Source organism: Canis lupus, chromosome 15 (genome assembly GCF_048164855.1).
Source record: "Canis lupus baileyi chromosome 15, mCanLup2.hap1, whole genome shotgun sequence".
NCBI lineage: Eukaryota > Metazoa > Chordata > Mammalia > Carnivora > Canidae > Canis > Canis lupus.
This window is the reverse complement of record NC_132852.1, coordinates 47,586,721-47,601,418: the sequence shown is the minus strand read 5'-3', so window position 1 is coordinate 47,601,418 and position 14,698 is coordinate 47,586,721. Positions and strand designations below refer to the sequence as shown.

Sequence of the window (14,698 nt, the reverse complement as noted above, 5' to 3'; positions counted from 1 at the left end):
CAGGCCCGCCCACACGCCCTCCAGTCCTGACGGAGGGGCCGCCCTGCCGCCGCCGCCGCCGCCGCCGCCACCGCCACCGCGCTCCCCGACTCCCCGCGCCCCCGGCCTCTCCCCGGCCGAGCGACTTACCGCCCCCCCCCCCCCCGTTCCGATTTGGTCTCCTCCGCGGCTTCCCGGGGGTTGACCTTTACCCTGGGGCCGCCCCGCCTCCTCTCCCCTGCTGCGCCGCGGTACGTCGGGCGCGCGACGCGGAACTCAAGATGGCGGCGCCCGTGTGCTGCGGGGCGCTCGGGCCCCGGGTGAGTAGGTGACGCTGGCGGGCCCCGGGGCCCTGGTGGGGGCCTGAGTCTCCGTCTCACCTCCCCCTTCTCTCACAGATGTTGTCCTGGAGCCGAGAGCTGCGGTGCTCCTGGCGCGCCCTGCACCTGTCCGCGGTCTGCGCCAAGGTGAGCGGGGGCGGGGGGGGGGGTGCGGGGAGCGGGGGACCTGGGGACAGACGGAGGCGCCGGGGATGGTGGGGCGCGGGGGCGGGGAGGCTGGGGATCGAGGGGCGGGGCCGGGGACCGGGACTGAAGGGCTGGGACCGCAAGGCCAGGACCCGAAGATCAAGGATCGGAGTCCTGGGGTCTGGGCGCCCGGGGCAGTGGGGCGGGGGGCACGGTGAGGGGAACGTAGCTTGGGTCGCGGACCCGCAGAGTCACGGCCCTTCTGGCTCCTAGAACCGGGCGGCCCGAGTCCGAGTAGGCAAAGGGGACAAGCCGGTGACCTATGAGGAGGCGCACGCACCGCACTTCATCGCCCACCGCAAGGGCTGGCTGTCGCTGCACACAGGTGAGGGAGGGGCCCCTGCCGGGCGGGCGGAAAAACCCTTCTCAGCGAGTCGCGGCCTCCCCACAAACGGGAGATAAATACCTGAGAGACGCTTGATTCCACTCCTCCGTATTCAGAGGTTTTATTCTCGGATTTCATACTTGGAGTCCCCGTGGACGGGCCCGAGCACCGCCCTGCACACACCTTCCCCGCCAGGGCTCTGCCTTCTTGTTCCCACTCATGCTGCAAACAAGTGTTCTTTTCCCGATGGATTAGTGCCGCATGTTCACAGTTCTGTGCTTTTGGTGGGTGATTCCGCTGCCTTAAAGTAGCCCTAATGCTGACATGTGAAGCTCGGGAAGGGTGTGAGGTACACACAGAGAAAATAGGCAAGGTAGGTAAGCTTCCTTCAGAGGCCAGGTATAATGCTGTTGGCAGAGTTCAGCGTTAATCCATCATGTGTATTACACGGGGGTCTCTAAGCGGAAACGCAAATGAAACAAGATTATATATTGAGGTGTTGACCACACTGGCCTAACCCTGTGTTTCTCCTGGGAGCGATGGTTCAATTCCCTAATCCATCGTTCATGGGGACTACATAGAACATAACTATTGGGAACTAATGAGAATCAGATGTGTTTGTTTTGTATGAGACTTGTCAACCTGGATGTTTCACAATTCATCTGGCTAGAGAAGTTAAAATACAGATTCCTGTGCCCCACCCTTTTCAGGTTTTGGATCTATAAGGCCTGGGGATGGGTGTAGGAGGTTGTAGGAGTTTCAGGATCTACACTGAAAATCCAGTGGTGGAGGTCATGGCCCTGGCTGGTGAGAGAACTTGTGTCCCTAGTCTCAGAAGCAGCTGGTGGCTGCTTCAGCCCAGAGATGGCCAGGGCTTCTATAAGTGGTCCAGAAAGAGTGGGAAAGGGCTAGACAGGAAAGGATCCTCTGAATGTTGTGCCCTGCTAAGGCGTCAGTCTTCCATTTTGTAGAACGAGGATAACCGATAATACCTACTTCACAGGATTTGTTTGGGAATGTAATGAAATAACGCACTTTGAACTTTAAAGTGGTGTTCATTTTATTCCACTTGTTGAAGAGAAGAGAGGAAGCCAGGGTGGGGGGTAGAATTGAGTGCCCAGTGCTCTTGGATGTTAGTGCTGGAGTTTTCACTGACTCTTCGAGGTGCCCTGCTCCTTTCAGGTAACCTGGATGGTGAGGAACATGCTGCAGAACGAACAGTGGAGGATGTTTTCCTTCGGAAGTTCATGCTGGGCACCTTCCCAGGGTGTCTGGCCGACCAGCTGATCCTAAAGCGCCGGGCTAATCAGTTGCAAATCTGTGCTCTGGTCCTGAGGCAGCTACCTGCACACAAGTTCTACTTCCTGGTGGGCTACAGTGAGACTCTGCTGTCCCACTTTTACAAATGTCCTGTCCGTCTGCACCTCCAAACTGTGCCCTCCAAGGTCGTGTATAAGTACATCTAAGACAATCACCTTTTTGCATCAGGCTCTATCCTGGGAAGGACAGAAATGTCTGGGAAAGGAGTGAAGTAGAAATGGGGAAATGTATCTCCTCAGTGTATAGAGGATTCCTTTTTAAAGCTGCTGTTGAATAAATAGACCTTCCATGTTTTATTGCCTCTTGGTTTGTCTCTCCTCCTCAGAGAACTAGAATAGGGTTTCTTCAAGGATGCTCCGAGGCTCCCCCAAATGTTGCCAGGTATTCTAGGTTTGGATAATAGCTACAATGCGATGAGTATCTTGTGCCAGTCACTTTATCAGGAACTTTACCTGGTTTTCTCTCATAGTGGAAAAATCCATTTTTGGTGATTATAAAGTAATGTTAATTTTTTAAAATATGAAACAATATGGACTGTGTCCAGTTAACCATAATAGTTTCTTATAATTCTTCCACAGACAGAACTACCGTAAATAGTTTTTTTCCAGATGTTCTCTTTTTCTCCAGAAATACCTAAATGGTTACGACTTGCTTTGGAAGGAGCAGGGAAGCTCAGGAAGGGTGTGAGGTACACACAGAGAAAATAGGCAAGGTAGGTAAGCTTCCTTCAGAGGCCAGGTATAATGCTGTTGGCAGAGTTCAGCGTTAATCCATCATGTGTATTACATGAAGGATCTTTAAGCAGAAACACGCAGGAAACAAGATTATATATTGAGGTGTTGACCACACTGTCCTAACCCTGTGTTTCTCCTGGGAGCGATGGTTCAATTCCCTAATCCATCATTTGTGGGGATACATAGAACATAACTATTGGGAACTAATGAGAATCAGATGTGTTTGTTCTGTATGAGACTTGTCAACCTGGATGTTTCACAATCCATCTGGCTAGAGAAGTTAAAATACAGATTCCTGTGCCCCACCCTTTTCAGGTTTTGGATCTATAAGGCCTGGGGATGAGTGTAGGAGGTTGTAGGAGTTTCAGGATCTACACTGAAAATCCAGTGGTGGAGGTCATGGCCCTGGCTGGTGAGATAACTTGTGTCCCTAGTCTCAGAAGCAGCTGGTGACCTCCTCTCTCTGGGCCCAGAGATGGCCTAATGACTTCAGCAGTTGAGCGTCTGCCTTTGGCTCAGGGCCTGATCCTGGGATCCGGGATCGAGTCCCCCATCAGACTTCCTGCATGGAGCCTGCTTCTCCCTCTACGTAGGTCTCTGCCTCTCTCACTCTGTCACTCTCATGAATAAATAAATAAAAATCTTTAAATAAAAACAAAACAATTTAGCTTAGTCTGACTCTGGTGTGGACAACTGAGTGAGGGCATAGAGCAAGCACAGGGGGACAAAACGCAGGATGGTGGTTCTCAGGGAGAAAAGTGGGCCAGCCCAGGGAGGATTCAAAAAGGAAACCAAATCTGGATTGACTGGGGGTCAGGGGTAGAGCTGGTCAGGGAGGCCTACCCTAGGATGGGCTGAGTGGCAAGGGTACCATGGTCGCATTCACAGATCTGGGGGCACTAGAGGAGACCAGATGTGAGTTCAGGCTGAGATATGCTCATATTGAAACAGAATTGTTTTGAGATAACCCTTCAAGGTATCATGCAGGCCACAGGCTCTGTAAGTGGGGAACAGAGAAGTGACCTGCGCTGCAATTGCAGACGGAGTTCTCTGAGGATGTAGGTTAGGCTCAAACCCACAAGAATCCTTGGAGCCACAATGTCCAATCACCCAGGGGAAATGCTCCCACTGAAAGAGAAGACGGCCAAGGCCGGTATCCTCAGAGATACCAGGACAGAAGCAGGTAGGCCTGAGAAGCAGGAGGAGAGTCCACACAGGCTGAAAGGCCAGGACTAGATGGGTCAAGGGACGGTGACAAGTGCCAAAGCTGCCCACAGGCCCTGCTGGACGTTCTCTATGGGGCCGGCACGGAGGAAGAAAAGACCCTCTCATCTGAGACCTGCTGCTTCCAAGGCCACTCTGAAGGGTCCTGGGGGTTAAGAGGCCCTCCATTGTTTAAGTAAATGCAACTAAATCCTGACTTGGATCCTCTGCCACGGAAAGGAAATGGGGGAGACCAGCAGGCCAGTCTGAATAAACCCTGTAGATGTTAGGGCTTTCGTTTTCCTGTTCTGTTCCATTAGATGTCCATTACACCTGGGGAGTCTAAGTGCACAGAACGTGACAATCAATACTTTGTACCAGTTTCTGAACTTTTTTCATCCTTACATTATTTCAAAAATATTTTTTTAAATATGACATTTGATAACTGTAAATGCCTCAAAGTTGAGCCATTTGCACAATGGCTCTGGGGCGGGGGATAAGAGCCCTGGTGAGACCCGGAACCCCACCCCCCCACCTCCCACATCACAACATCAAGGTGATAGAAGGCAGAGAAAAACGTCCACAATCGCAGAAGCAGGCAGAGGCGCCAGAGGTGCACCGCACCCTGCCCGCCCCACACCCCCCCCTCCATGAGCCCGCGTGGACGCGACGTGCCCCGCAGCAGGCCTCACCGCAGCCCCGCCGCCTCCGGGTGCAGGTCCGACCACTCCTCCCCTCGCATCCCAGCACCCTGGCTGCCCCGAGGGTCTCTGCCCGCCTCCCCGCCTCCCTGTGGCGGCGCCTCCCGCGGCCCCAGAAGCCCCCCGTCCCCGTCCCCGTCCCCGTCCCTCCCGCGCAGCCTCCGCGCCACAGCGAGGACCAACGCCTCGAGCACCGTTGAGAAAACGCAACGCCAGGCCCGGCCTCTCGCACAGCCAAACCGGCCTGTCCCCGCTCGGGGGCCCACACGTACCTGCGCGCCGGGCCGAGGTCTGCGGAGCCGGCTGCGAGGAGCCCGAGCGCCCGGAAGCCCCGGCCTGAAGCGTCGCGGCCACGCAACGTCCGGCACCAATGGGCTCCCCGCGCCTGGGCTCCTTCTGCGGCCCCGCCCCGCCCCGGCCCGCCCCGGCCCCAGCGACCACCGAGAGGCCCGGCCTCCGCGGAGCCTAGAGGGACCCGCGAGGGCCTCCGCCCGCCGTGCGCACGCCGGGCGCCGCGGCACTGCACCCCGGCTCAGCCCCGAGGAGCGGAGCGCGGACGCCCGTGGCTCCTGCTCCCCGGGGCGCGAAGCCTCTCCCCGCCCCACGGCGGGGGCTCGGGCAAGAGGCGGCCTTCGCCTTCCCAGCACAGGGACAGTCGTCGCGGGCCCCCGGGCACCTGGGAAAGAGGCGAGAACCGCGGCGCGGGCAGCTGCGCCCTCAGCTGCGGGCCCAGCACCCGGGCAGGCCCCGCGGCCCCCGCCCGCCCCGAGCTCGCCCTCGGGCAAAGCCGGCTGGGAACCCGCAGGGCCTGGCCGCCGGGCCGGGATCGCGGTCGTGGGCGCCGGAGACCTCCAGATAAAATACACGCGGACCTGTTCTCCTCGATGTTCAGGCAAACCACGGGGCCAGCTTCACATTCATACGTGCCTGGGAGCTCCGTGTTTTGTCTGGAGACGCACCCCCGTGCACCCACGGCGCTAAATAAAACATTCAGCTGCGCTTCAAGATCTCACTGACCTTTGTGCACTGGCAGCATCGGACGTAGCCAAGGAGTTTATCCGAGGCGCGAGTATCGCGAAAGATCTAACCGACTTTATTAAACGATTCACAAATCAGGTCACATCCCATCTAGCAAATAGAAGAAGCTGCGAGGAATGGTACTACCTGGAAGGTGCTGACAGCCGGACGCTGGGGCAAGCAACTCGTTAGCAAACGGAAAGGATTGTTCCGGGAAAGACCACTTTGCCTTGGGGGAGAGGCAAGCGGTCTTATCTGCTCGGGACTCCCTCCCTGCCCAAGGGGAAGACTGGCACTAACAACAACAGCAACAAAAAGCCTGACTACTGGTAAAGACTACTTTTCTGGAGAAATTCGAAACTGCAATTATTTGTTTAATATTTTTGCTTACAATTTCTTTTTTTTACACATTTTATTTTTTTAAGTAAACTCCACACCCAGTGTGGGGCTGGAACCCACAACCATAAGATCAAGAGTTACACACTTTACTCAGCTAGCCAGGTGCCCCTAAATTGGAATTAGATTAATATTAATCCACAATTTAGGAACTCAATGGAATTGATATCATTCTCGGGGTCTATGGTTTTCTTTTTAACACTGGGGCAGCAAAATCCCCCCTCCACCCCAACCCACCCTTACTGTCATACCTTGAGAATCACTGCTTTATAAGATACATGGGACAGCAGACTTCACTGAAGAAGATGACTTGGCCTCTAAACACAAATACTCCTGGGAACAAACTGTCAAGCATTCAAGAGAGCCAAGTAGCAAAGGTTTTGTATTTTGCTTCTCTACCCTGGCAATTCTCCACAAGGTGTTTGTTTATTTTTGTCACTGTTCATTGTTTTGAGATTTTATGTAGATGAATTTATTTATTTACCTTTTAAAGATTTTATTTGACACAGAAAGAGACAGAGAGAGCACCAGGTGGGGGAGTGGGAGAGGGAGAAGCAGGCTTCCCCACTGAGCAGGGATCCTGTTGCAGGGCTCCATCCAGGACCCAGGGATCATAGAGCCCAGGGATCATGACCTGAGCCCGAAGACAGGTGCTTCACCACCTGAGCCCCCCAGGTGCCTCAATGTTTTTGTCACCGTTGTTAAAAAGAAAATCACAGCCTGAAAATGATGTCACTTAGGTTAAGGCCTCAAGTCAGTAAAGCAGCACTTAATGCTTCACCTAACTGCATCAGCCCCACAGAAATGTAGCCTTCAACTAGTCAACATGGAGATTTCCTGGTCAGCACTAGGAAGCTGACTAATAGACCCCTTCATCCCTCTTAGAAGGGAAACCTAGCCTAAAACAATGGGTTCTTGGCTAGGATAATTTGAAGGTTTTCTAGGTAGTTTGGTGGAGACAGGTGATTTGGAGACCCTACTCTTCCGCCATCTTGCTCTGGGTTCTTGGCTAATCGTTTCCTTTCTTCCACTGCTTCTTCATGTTTAAAAACACTTCCTTTTCTGTAGCCCTTTGATGCTTCCCTCTACTTGCTAGATGGGATCCTGCCTGACTCATGAATCAGTTAATAAAGCAAATTAGATTTTTAAAATTTACTTTGTTGAGTTTTTGTTATTTAACAGGTTTGGTACAGTGTTTCGGATTTATTTATTTATTTGTTTATTAACTTATTTTTGCTTATCTCTATATTTTCTTCATTGCAGGGTGACTATTTTGTGCCAAGGGAAATGTTACTTTAAAAACAGCTAAAAAAGTGAAGGTAGCAAAATGTGTATTAATATTAACCAGCTTTTTGTTATACTCGATCAAAATCAAAACGCTCTTGGACTCCTAAGGTTCCATTGACAACTAACTTGCACAGCATGGCCATGATTGAGGTTTCTTTTTTTAATAGCAAGTAGAACAGAATAGCAAGTAGAATGGAAAGTAGAACAGAAGAGAGTAGAAGCAACTACATTACAAATAAAAGCAGAACTTCATTAAAAGGAAGAAGATGCAGGCTGTGAAAAATCATAAACCTAAATAAATGGTGGTCAGAAAAACTAAGATAAATGTGATTTAAAAAAATAAAAGAAGAATAGGGTGTAGAAAATGTAAGCACCGGAGACATGATGATGGAGACCAGTAAGTGCTGGGACAGGCCGCTCTGCCCAGAGTGTCAGCATCACCAGCCAAGTGCACAGTGTGCAGCAGCTAGCCCCGTGTGCCTGGTGTTGCTCCTTAGGGATTCCCCTGGCTTTTCCCTCACAGCCAGGGAGGGAGCCACATACCCAGACCTCACTGCCACAGCCACTCCAGCTTTAAACCTGCTGTGTCAGGGACCGGTCTGTCCACCGTGGATGCTTCCAAAAATCAGATACGTGTGCCTACTTTGCCAGAACAGTGACGAGCTCCCTGCCTTATGTAGCTTACTTCTCAACTGAAATTCTATCAGACAGATTTGCCTGGTGGAGCTAGGACTCTAGTTCTGTATTCTTTAGAGTTCTCCTTTACCCTTGTGTTAGGGAAGCACATTTTCCCAGATAAAATTCAACTATTAAATTGGCCCTGTTTTTGCAGGGGTAGTTCAATATTTGCAAATCAAACTATGTGATATAGCTCATTATTAAAAGGATAGGAAGCACGTGAACCTCTCCAGAGATGCACGAAAAGCATTTCACAAAATAAATACAGCAGCCTTATTTGATTAAAAACCCTCAACAAAGGAGGGAGAGATGGCATATACCTCAACATCGGAAAGGCCATGTCAAAAGACCCACAGCTAATATCATCTTCTTTTCCGAATGGTCAGAAAGAACACGGGGATGTTCACTCTCACAATTACTATTGATCATAGGACTAGAAGTTGTAGCCTCAGCAATCAGACAACTAAAAGAAATAGAAGGCATCCAAAACAGCAAGGAGGAAGTCAAACTCTCACTCTTTGCAGATGATATGATACTGTATGTAGAAAATGCAAAAGACTCCACCCAAAAATCGCTAGGCTGATACAAGAACTCATCAATGTCCCAGGATATAAAATCAATACACAGAAGTCTGTTGCATTTCTAAACTCTAACAACGAAGCACAAGGAAGTGAAATCAAGAATCATTCCCATTTACAATTGCACCAAAATCTAGGAATACACCTAACCAAAGAGGTAAAAAATCCCTACTGTGAAAACAACAGAACACTTAGGAAATTAATTGAGTAAGATAAAAAGAAATGGAAACACATTCCAATCTCAGGAACAGGAAGAACAAATATTGTGATAATGTCTAGGCTACCTGAGGCTATCTACGCATTCAATGCGATTCCTTTTAAAACACCACAAGCAGGGCCCCTGGGTGGCTCAGTGGTTGAGTGTCTGCCTTTGATTCAGGGTATGATTCTGGGGTCCTGGGATCATGTTCCATAACAGGCACCCCAGAGCAAGCCTGCTTCTCCCTCTGCCTATGTCTGTCTCACCCTCTCCCTCTCTCTCTGTCTCTCATGAATAAATAAGTAAAATCTTTTTTTTTTTAAATACTACATACAATGGAAAATTCCTCAGCCATTAGAAACGACAAACACCCACCATTTGCTTCAACGTGGATGGAACTGGAGGGTATTATGCTGAGTGAAATAAGTCAATCGGAGAAGGACAAACATTATATGGTCTCATTCATTTGGAGAATATAAAAAATAGTGAAAGGGAACAAAGGGGAAAGGAGAGAAAATGAGTGGGAAATATCAGAAAGGGAGACAGAACATGAAAGACTCCTAACTCTGGGAAACGAACTAGGGGTGGTGGAAGGGAAGGTGGGCAGTGGGTGGGGGTGACTGGGTGATGGGCACTGAGGGGGGCACTTGACAGGATGAGCACTGGGTGTTGTTCTACGTGTTGGCAAATTGAACACCAATAAAAAATAAATTTATAAAAATAATAAACCAAACAAAACAAAACCACAACAAGATACCACCTCACACCGGGGAGAACAGTCAACATTAACAAGACAGGAAACAGCAAACATTGGAGAGGATGTGGAGAAAGGGGAACCCTCCTGCACTGTTGGTGGGAATGTGAACTGGTGCAGCCACTCTGGAAAACTGTGTGGAGGTTCCTCAAAGACTTAAAAATAGATCTGCCCTATGACCCAGCAATTGCACTGGTGGAGATGTACCCCAACGATACAGATGCAGGGAAACGCTGGGACACCCGCACCCCGAGGTTTAGAGCGGCAACGCCCACGATAGCCACACTGCGGTGTCCATCAAAAGATGAATGGAAAGATGATGTATGATCTTACATCATAAACGCCATCTACAGAAAGCCCACAGTGAATACCATTCTCAGTGGGGAAAAACTAAGAGTTTTCCCTAATGTCAGGAACAGAACAGGGATGCCCACTCTCACCACTATTGTTCTAGTATTTCACTAGAAATCCTAGGCTCAGCAGTCAGAAAACAAAAAGAAATAAAAGGCATTCAAATTGGCAAAGAAGAAGTCAAACTGTCACTCTTTCCAGATGACATGATACTTTATGTGAAAAGCCCAAAAGACTCCACTTCAAAATTGCTGGAACTTATACAGGAATTCAGCAATGTGGCAGGATACAAAATCAATGTACAGAATTCTGTTGCATTTCTATACACTAACAATGAGACAGAAGAAAGAGAAATTAAGGAATCGATCCCATTTACAATGCACCAAAAACCATAAGATACCTAGGAAGAAACCTAACCAAAGAGTTAGTAAAGGATCTGTACTCTAAAAACTACAGATACTTAAGAACAAAATTGAAGACACACAAAAATGGAAAAACATTCCATGCTCATGGATTGGAAATATTGTGAAAATGTCTATGCTACCCAGAGCAATCTGCACATTCAATGCAATCCCTATCAAAATACCTTTGACATTTTTCACAAACCTGGAACAAATAATCCTAAAATGTGTATAGAATCAGAAAAGACCCCAAATAGCCAGAAAAATGTTGAAAAAGGAAATAAAAGCTTGAGGTCTCACAATGCCAGACTTGAAGCTCTCTTACAAAGCTGTGATCATCAAGACAGTATGGTACTAGTGCAAAAGCAGACACATAGATCAATGGGACAGAATAGAGAACCCAGAAATGGACCCTCAACTCTGCGGTCAACTAATCTCTGACAAAGCAAGAAAGAATATCCAAAAGAAAAGGACAGTCTCTTCAATAAATGGTGCTGAAAAAATTGGACAGCCACATGCAAAAGAATGAAGCTAGACCATTCTCTTATACCATACACAAAGATAAACTCAAAATGGATGAAAGAGGGATGCCTGCGTTGCTCAGTGGTTGAGCATCTGCCTTTGGCTCAGATCATGATCCCGGGGTCCCACATCGGGTTCCCTACAGGGAGCCTGCTTCTCCCTCTGCCTGTGTCTCTGCCTTTCTCTCTGTGTCTCTCATGAGTGAATAAATAAAACATATTTTTTAAATGGATGAAATACCTAAATGTGAGACAGGAATCCATCAAAATCCCACAGAAGAGTATATAGGCAGCAACTTCTGTGACCTTGGCTACAGCATCTTCTTGCTAGACACATCTCCAAAGGCAAGGGAAACAAAAGCAAAAATGAAATATTGGGACTTCAAGATAAAAAACTTCTACACAGCAAAGGAAATAGTCAACAAAACTAAAAGGCAGCCTACAGAATGGGAGAAGATATTTAAAAATGGCATATTAGATAAGGCGTAGTCCCCAAGATCTTAAAAGAACTTACCTAACTCAACGCCTAAAAAATGAAGAATCCAGTCAAGAAATGGGCAGAAGACATGAATAGACATGGCCAACAGGCATGAAAAAATGCTCAATATCCCTTAGCATGAGGGATATACAAATTAAAACCACAATGAGAAACCTCCTCACACAAGTCAGAATGACTAAAATTAACAAGATGGGAAGCAAATGATGAGGATGTGGAAAAGGGGGAACCCTCTTTAGACTGCTGGTGGGAATGCAAGCTGGTACAGCCACTCTGGAAAACAGGTTGGAAGTTCTTCAAAAATTAAAAATACAACTACCCTACCACCCAGCAATTACACTACTAGGTATTTACTCCAAAGATAAAAATGTAATGATCCAAAGGGGCACCTGCACCCCAATGTTCATAGCAGCAATGTCCACAATAGCCAAAGTGTGGAAAGAGCCAAGATGTTCATTGACAGATGAATGGATAAAGATGTGTTGTATATATGCAATGCAGTATTACTCAGCCATCAGAAGATGAATATCTACCATTTATATCAACCTGGATGGGATGGAACTGGCAGTACTATGCTGAGTGAATGAAGTCAGTCAGAGAAAAACAATTATATGGTTTCACTCATATGTGGAATATTAGAAATAGCACAGAGGATCACAGGAGAAGAGAGGGTAAAAATGAATGAGAAGTCATCAGAGAGGGAGAAAAAGCATGAGAGACCCTTAACTATAGGAAACAGACTGAGGGTCACTGGAGGGGAGATGGGTGGGGGAGTAGGGTAATTGGGGGATGGGCATTAAAGAGGGCACATGATGTGATGAGCACAGGTTGATATACACAACTGATAAATTATTGAACACTACATCTGAAACTAATGATGTACTATATGCTGGCTAGTTGAATTTAAATTTAAAAAATGAAAAAAAGGGATGCCTGGGTGGCTCAGTGGTTGAGTCTCTGCCTTCAGCTCAGGACATGATCCTGCAGGGCCTGGGATCAAGTCCCACATCAGATCCCTTGCAGGGAGCCTGCTTCTTCTTCTCCCTATGTCTCTGCCTCTCTCTCTCTCTCTGTGTCTCATGCATAAATAAATAAAATATTCATTTAAAAAATAAGGGATCCCTGGGTGGCGCAGCGGTTTGGCGCCTGCCTTTGGCCCAGGGCGCGATCCTGGAGACCCAGGATCGAATCCCACATCGGGCTCCCGGTGCATGGGGCCTGCTTCTCCCTCTGCCTGTGTCTCTGCCTCTCTGTCTCTGTGACTATCATAAATTAAAAAAAATAAAAATGAAAAAAACAACAACAATAACTTCAGCTTTGTTCTTTTTTCTCAAGATTTCTTTGGCTATTCAGGGTCTTTTGTGGTTCTTTTATTTTTATTTTATTTATTTATTTATTTACTTATTTATTTATTTATTTATTATTTTTTTTCTTTTGTGGTTCTATACAAATTGTAGGATCGTTTATCCTAGCTCCATGAAAAATACTATTGATATTTTAATAGGGATTGCATTAAGTCTGTAGATTACTTTGGGGAGTGTGGACATTTTGACAATATTAATTCTTTCAACCCATGAACATGGCACATCTTTCCATTTGTTTGTGTCATCTTCAGTCCCTTTCATCAATGTCTTACAGTTTTTGAATAGAGGTCTTTCACCTCCTTAGTTAAGTTTATATCTAGATATCTTACTCTTTTTGATGCTACTGCTAATGAGATTGTTTACTTAATTTCTCTTTCTGCCACCTTGTTATAAGTGTAAAGAGATGAAGAAACAATTTCCCAATATTTATCCAGGCTCCAGGCCAGACTTTCTTTCTACTCCATCAATCTCCTTTTAGGAAAAAATTAAGTTTAAGTAAGTCTAATAAACCCAGTGGAAACAAAACATCTTCTGAGAAACTTTAAGTATTCATCTAATCAGTTGACTATCAATTAATATTCTGATGAACTTTACCTAAGCATTATTTTTTTCTCTTGTCTAATCTAAGGATATTCAGAATGGTTTGTTTAATTCTTCTCTTGTAGAATCTCACTGCTAAGAGTAAATCTTTGGTATATTGAAGTTACTTCTTTTATGACAAATGTAAATAAAAACTTCACAGCTACATATACTAAATTATCAGGAAAAATTAATAAAAGCAAACCTAAATTAGGTCAAAAGAAGCAAATAAAGATGAAACAGATTTTAATTTGTTAAAGATTTTAAAAATTAAGGTAATAATAAAGTGGTTAAATCCAAAAGCTTATAATTTGGAGAAAAAGAGAAAAATACTAAACCTGATAGCTCCAGAATTCTTTAGTTAAAATAGAATTCACTCAGAAAGGAGTATGTAGGAAGAGACTCATGTTCTCTTTTACATGAAATTCTAGTGCTAGGAATATACCCTTTTAAAAAATGAGAGGTGTCAAAAAGATTGATGTACAAGAATATACATTTCAATATTATTTATAAAAAATAGTGAAAAATTGGAAGAAAATAAAATGTTTCACAGGAGTGTGATTCATTTTTTATCAATAAATATTTTTAGGGGATCCCTGGGTGGCTCAGCAGTTTAACGCCTGCCTTTGGCTCGGGGCGTGATCCCAGAGTTCCAGGATCAAGTCCCACATTGGGCTCCCTGCATGGAGCCTGCTTCTCCCTCTGCCTGTGTCTCTGCCTCTCTCTCTGTGTGTCTTTCATGGATAAATGAATAAAATATTTAAAAATAAATAAATACACAAATAAATATTTTTAATATTTATTGTGTATTGGAAAATGCTAGGTATGGAAATTGTCAAGTAAATGCATTATGGTAAATGATTGAGCCTATTATCCAATCATTAAAATTGATTTACCAATCAATATATACTAAAAATGAATATTTTGCTTTACTCAACAATTCTATTTTTTTTTAGAAATGTTATTTACATAAGTAATCTCTGCATCCAACATGGGGCTCCAACATACTACCTTGAAATCAAGAGTCACATGCTCTTCCAACAAAGCCAGCCAGGTGCCCCCCCAAGAATTCCATTTGAAAAATATATCTCAAAGAAACAATCAGAAATGAATACAAATATTTATATTAAAAAATCTTTACTTATACTTGTAAAATCTTTTTTTTTTATTTTTTTATTTTTTTATTTTTTTTTATTTTTATTTTTTAATTTTTTTTTTAATTTTTTTTTTTTTTTTTTTTATGATAGTCACAGAGAGAAAGAGAGGCAGAGACACAGGCAGAGGGAGA

The 14,698-nt window shown here is 46.1% G+C and overlaps 1 protein-coding gene and 1 long non-coding RNA gene across 2 annotated transcripts; one reads left to right on the top strand and one right to left on the bottom strand.

Moving 5' to 3' along the window:
* Positions 1 to 6: 6 nt before the first annotated feature.
* On the top strand, positions 7 to 2,445 carry MRPS24 (mitochondrial ribosomal protein S24). The gene is made up of 4 exons (XM_072777143.1): positions 7 to 299; positions 378 to 446; positions 720 to 831; positions 2,014 to 2,445. The coding sequence occupies exons 1-4, from the start codon at positions 261 to 263 to the stop codon at positions 2,295 to 2,297; spliced, it is 504 nt and encodes a 167-aa protein (XP_072633244.1). The 5' UTR covers positions 7 to 260; the 3' UTR covers positions 2,298 to 2,445.
* On the bottom strand, positions 1,867 to 5,182 carry LOC140605100 (uncharacterized). Its single transcript, XR_012007845.1, has 2 exons — positions 5,062 to 5,182; positions 1,867 to 4,430 (listed from the first exon to the last, which is right to left on the bottom strand). It is a non-coding gene; the product is annotated as an uncharacterized lncRNA (long non-coding RNA).
* Positions 5,183 to 14,698: the final 9,516 nt, after the last annotated feature.

Excerpts from the sequence above, each read along its gene's own strand:
- MRPS24 (XM_072777143.1), top strand. The coding sequence starts at position 261 with ATGGCGGCGCCCGTGTGCTGCGGGGCGCTCGGGCCCCGG. Across the intron at positions 300-377 it reads GCGGGGCGCTCGGGCCCCGG|ATGTTGTCCTGGAGCCGAGA; the intron begins GTGAGTAGGTGA and ends CTTCTCTCACAG. Across the intron at positions 447-719 it reads TGTCCGCGGTCTGCGCCAAG|AACCGGGCGGCCCGAGTCCG; the intron begins GTGAGCGGGGGC and ends TCTGGCTCCTAG.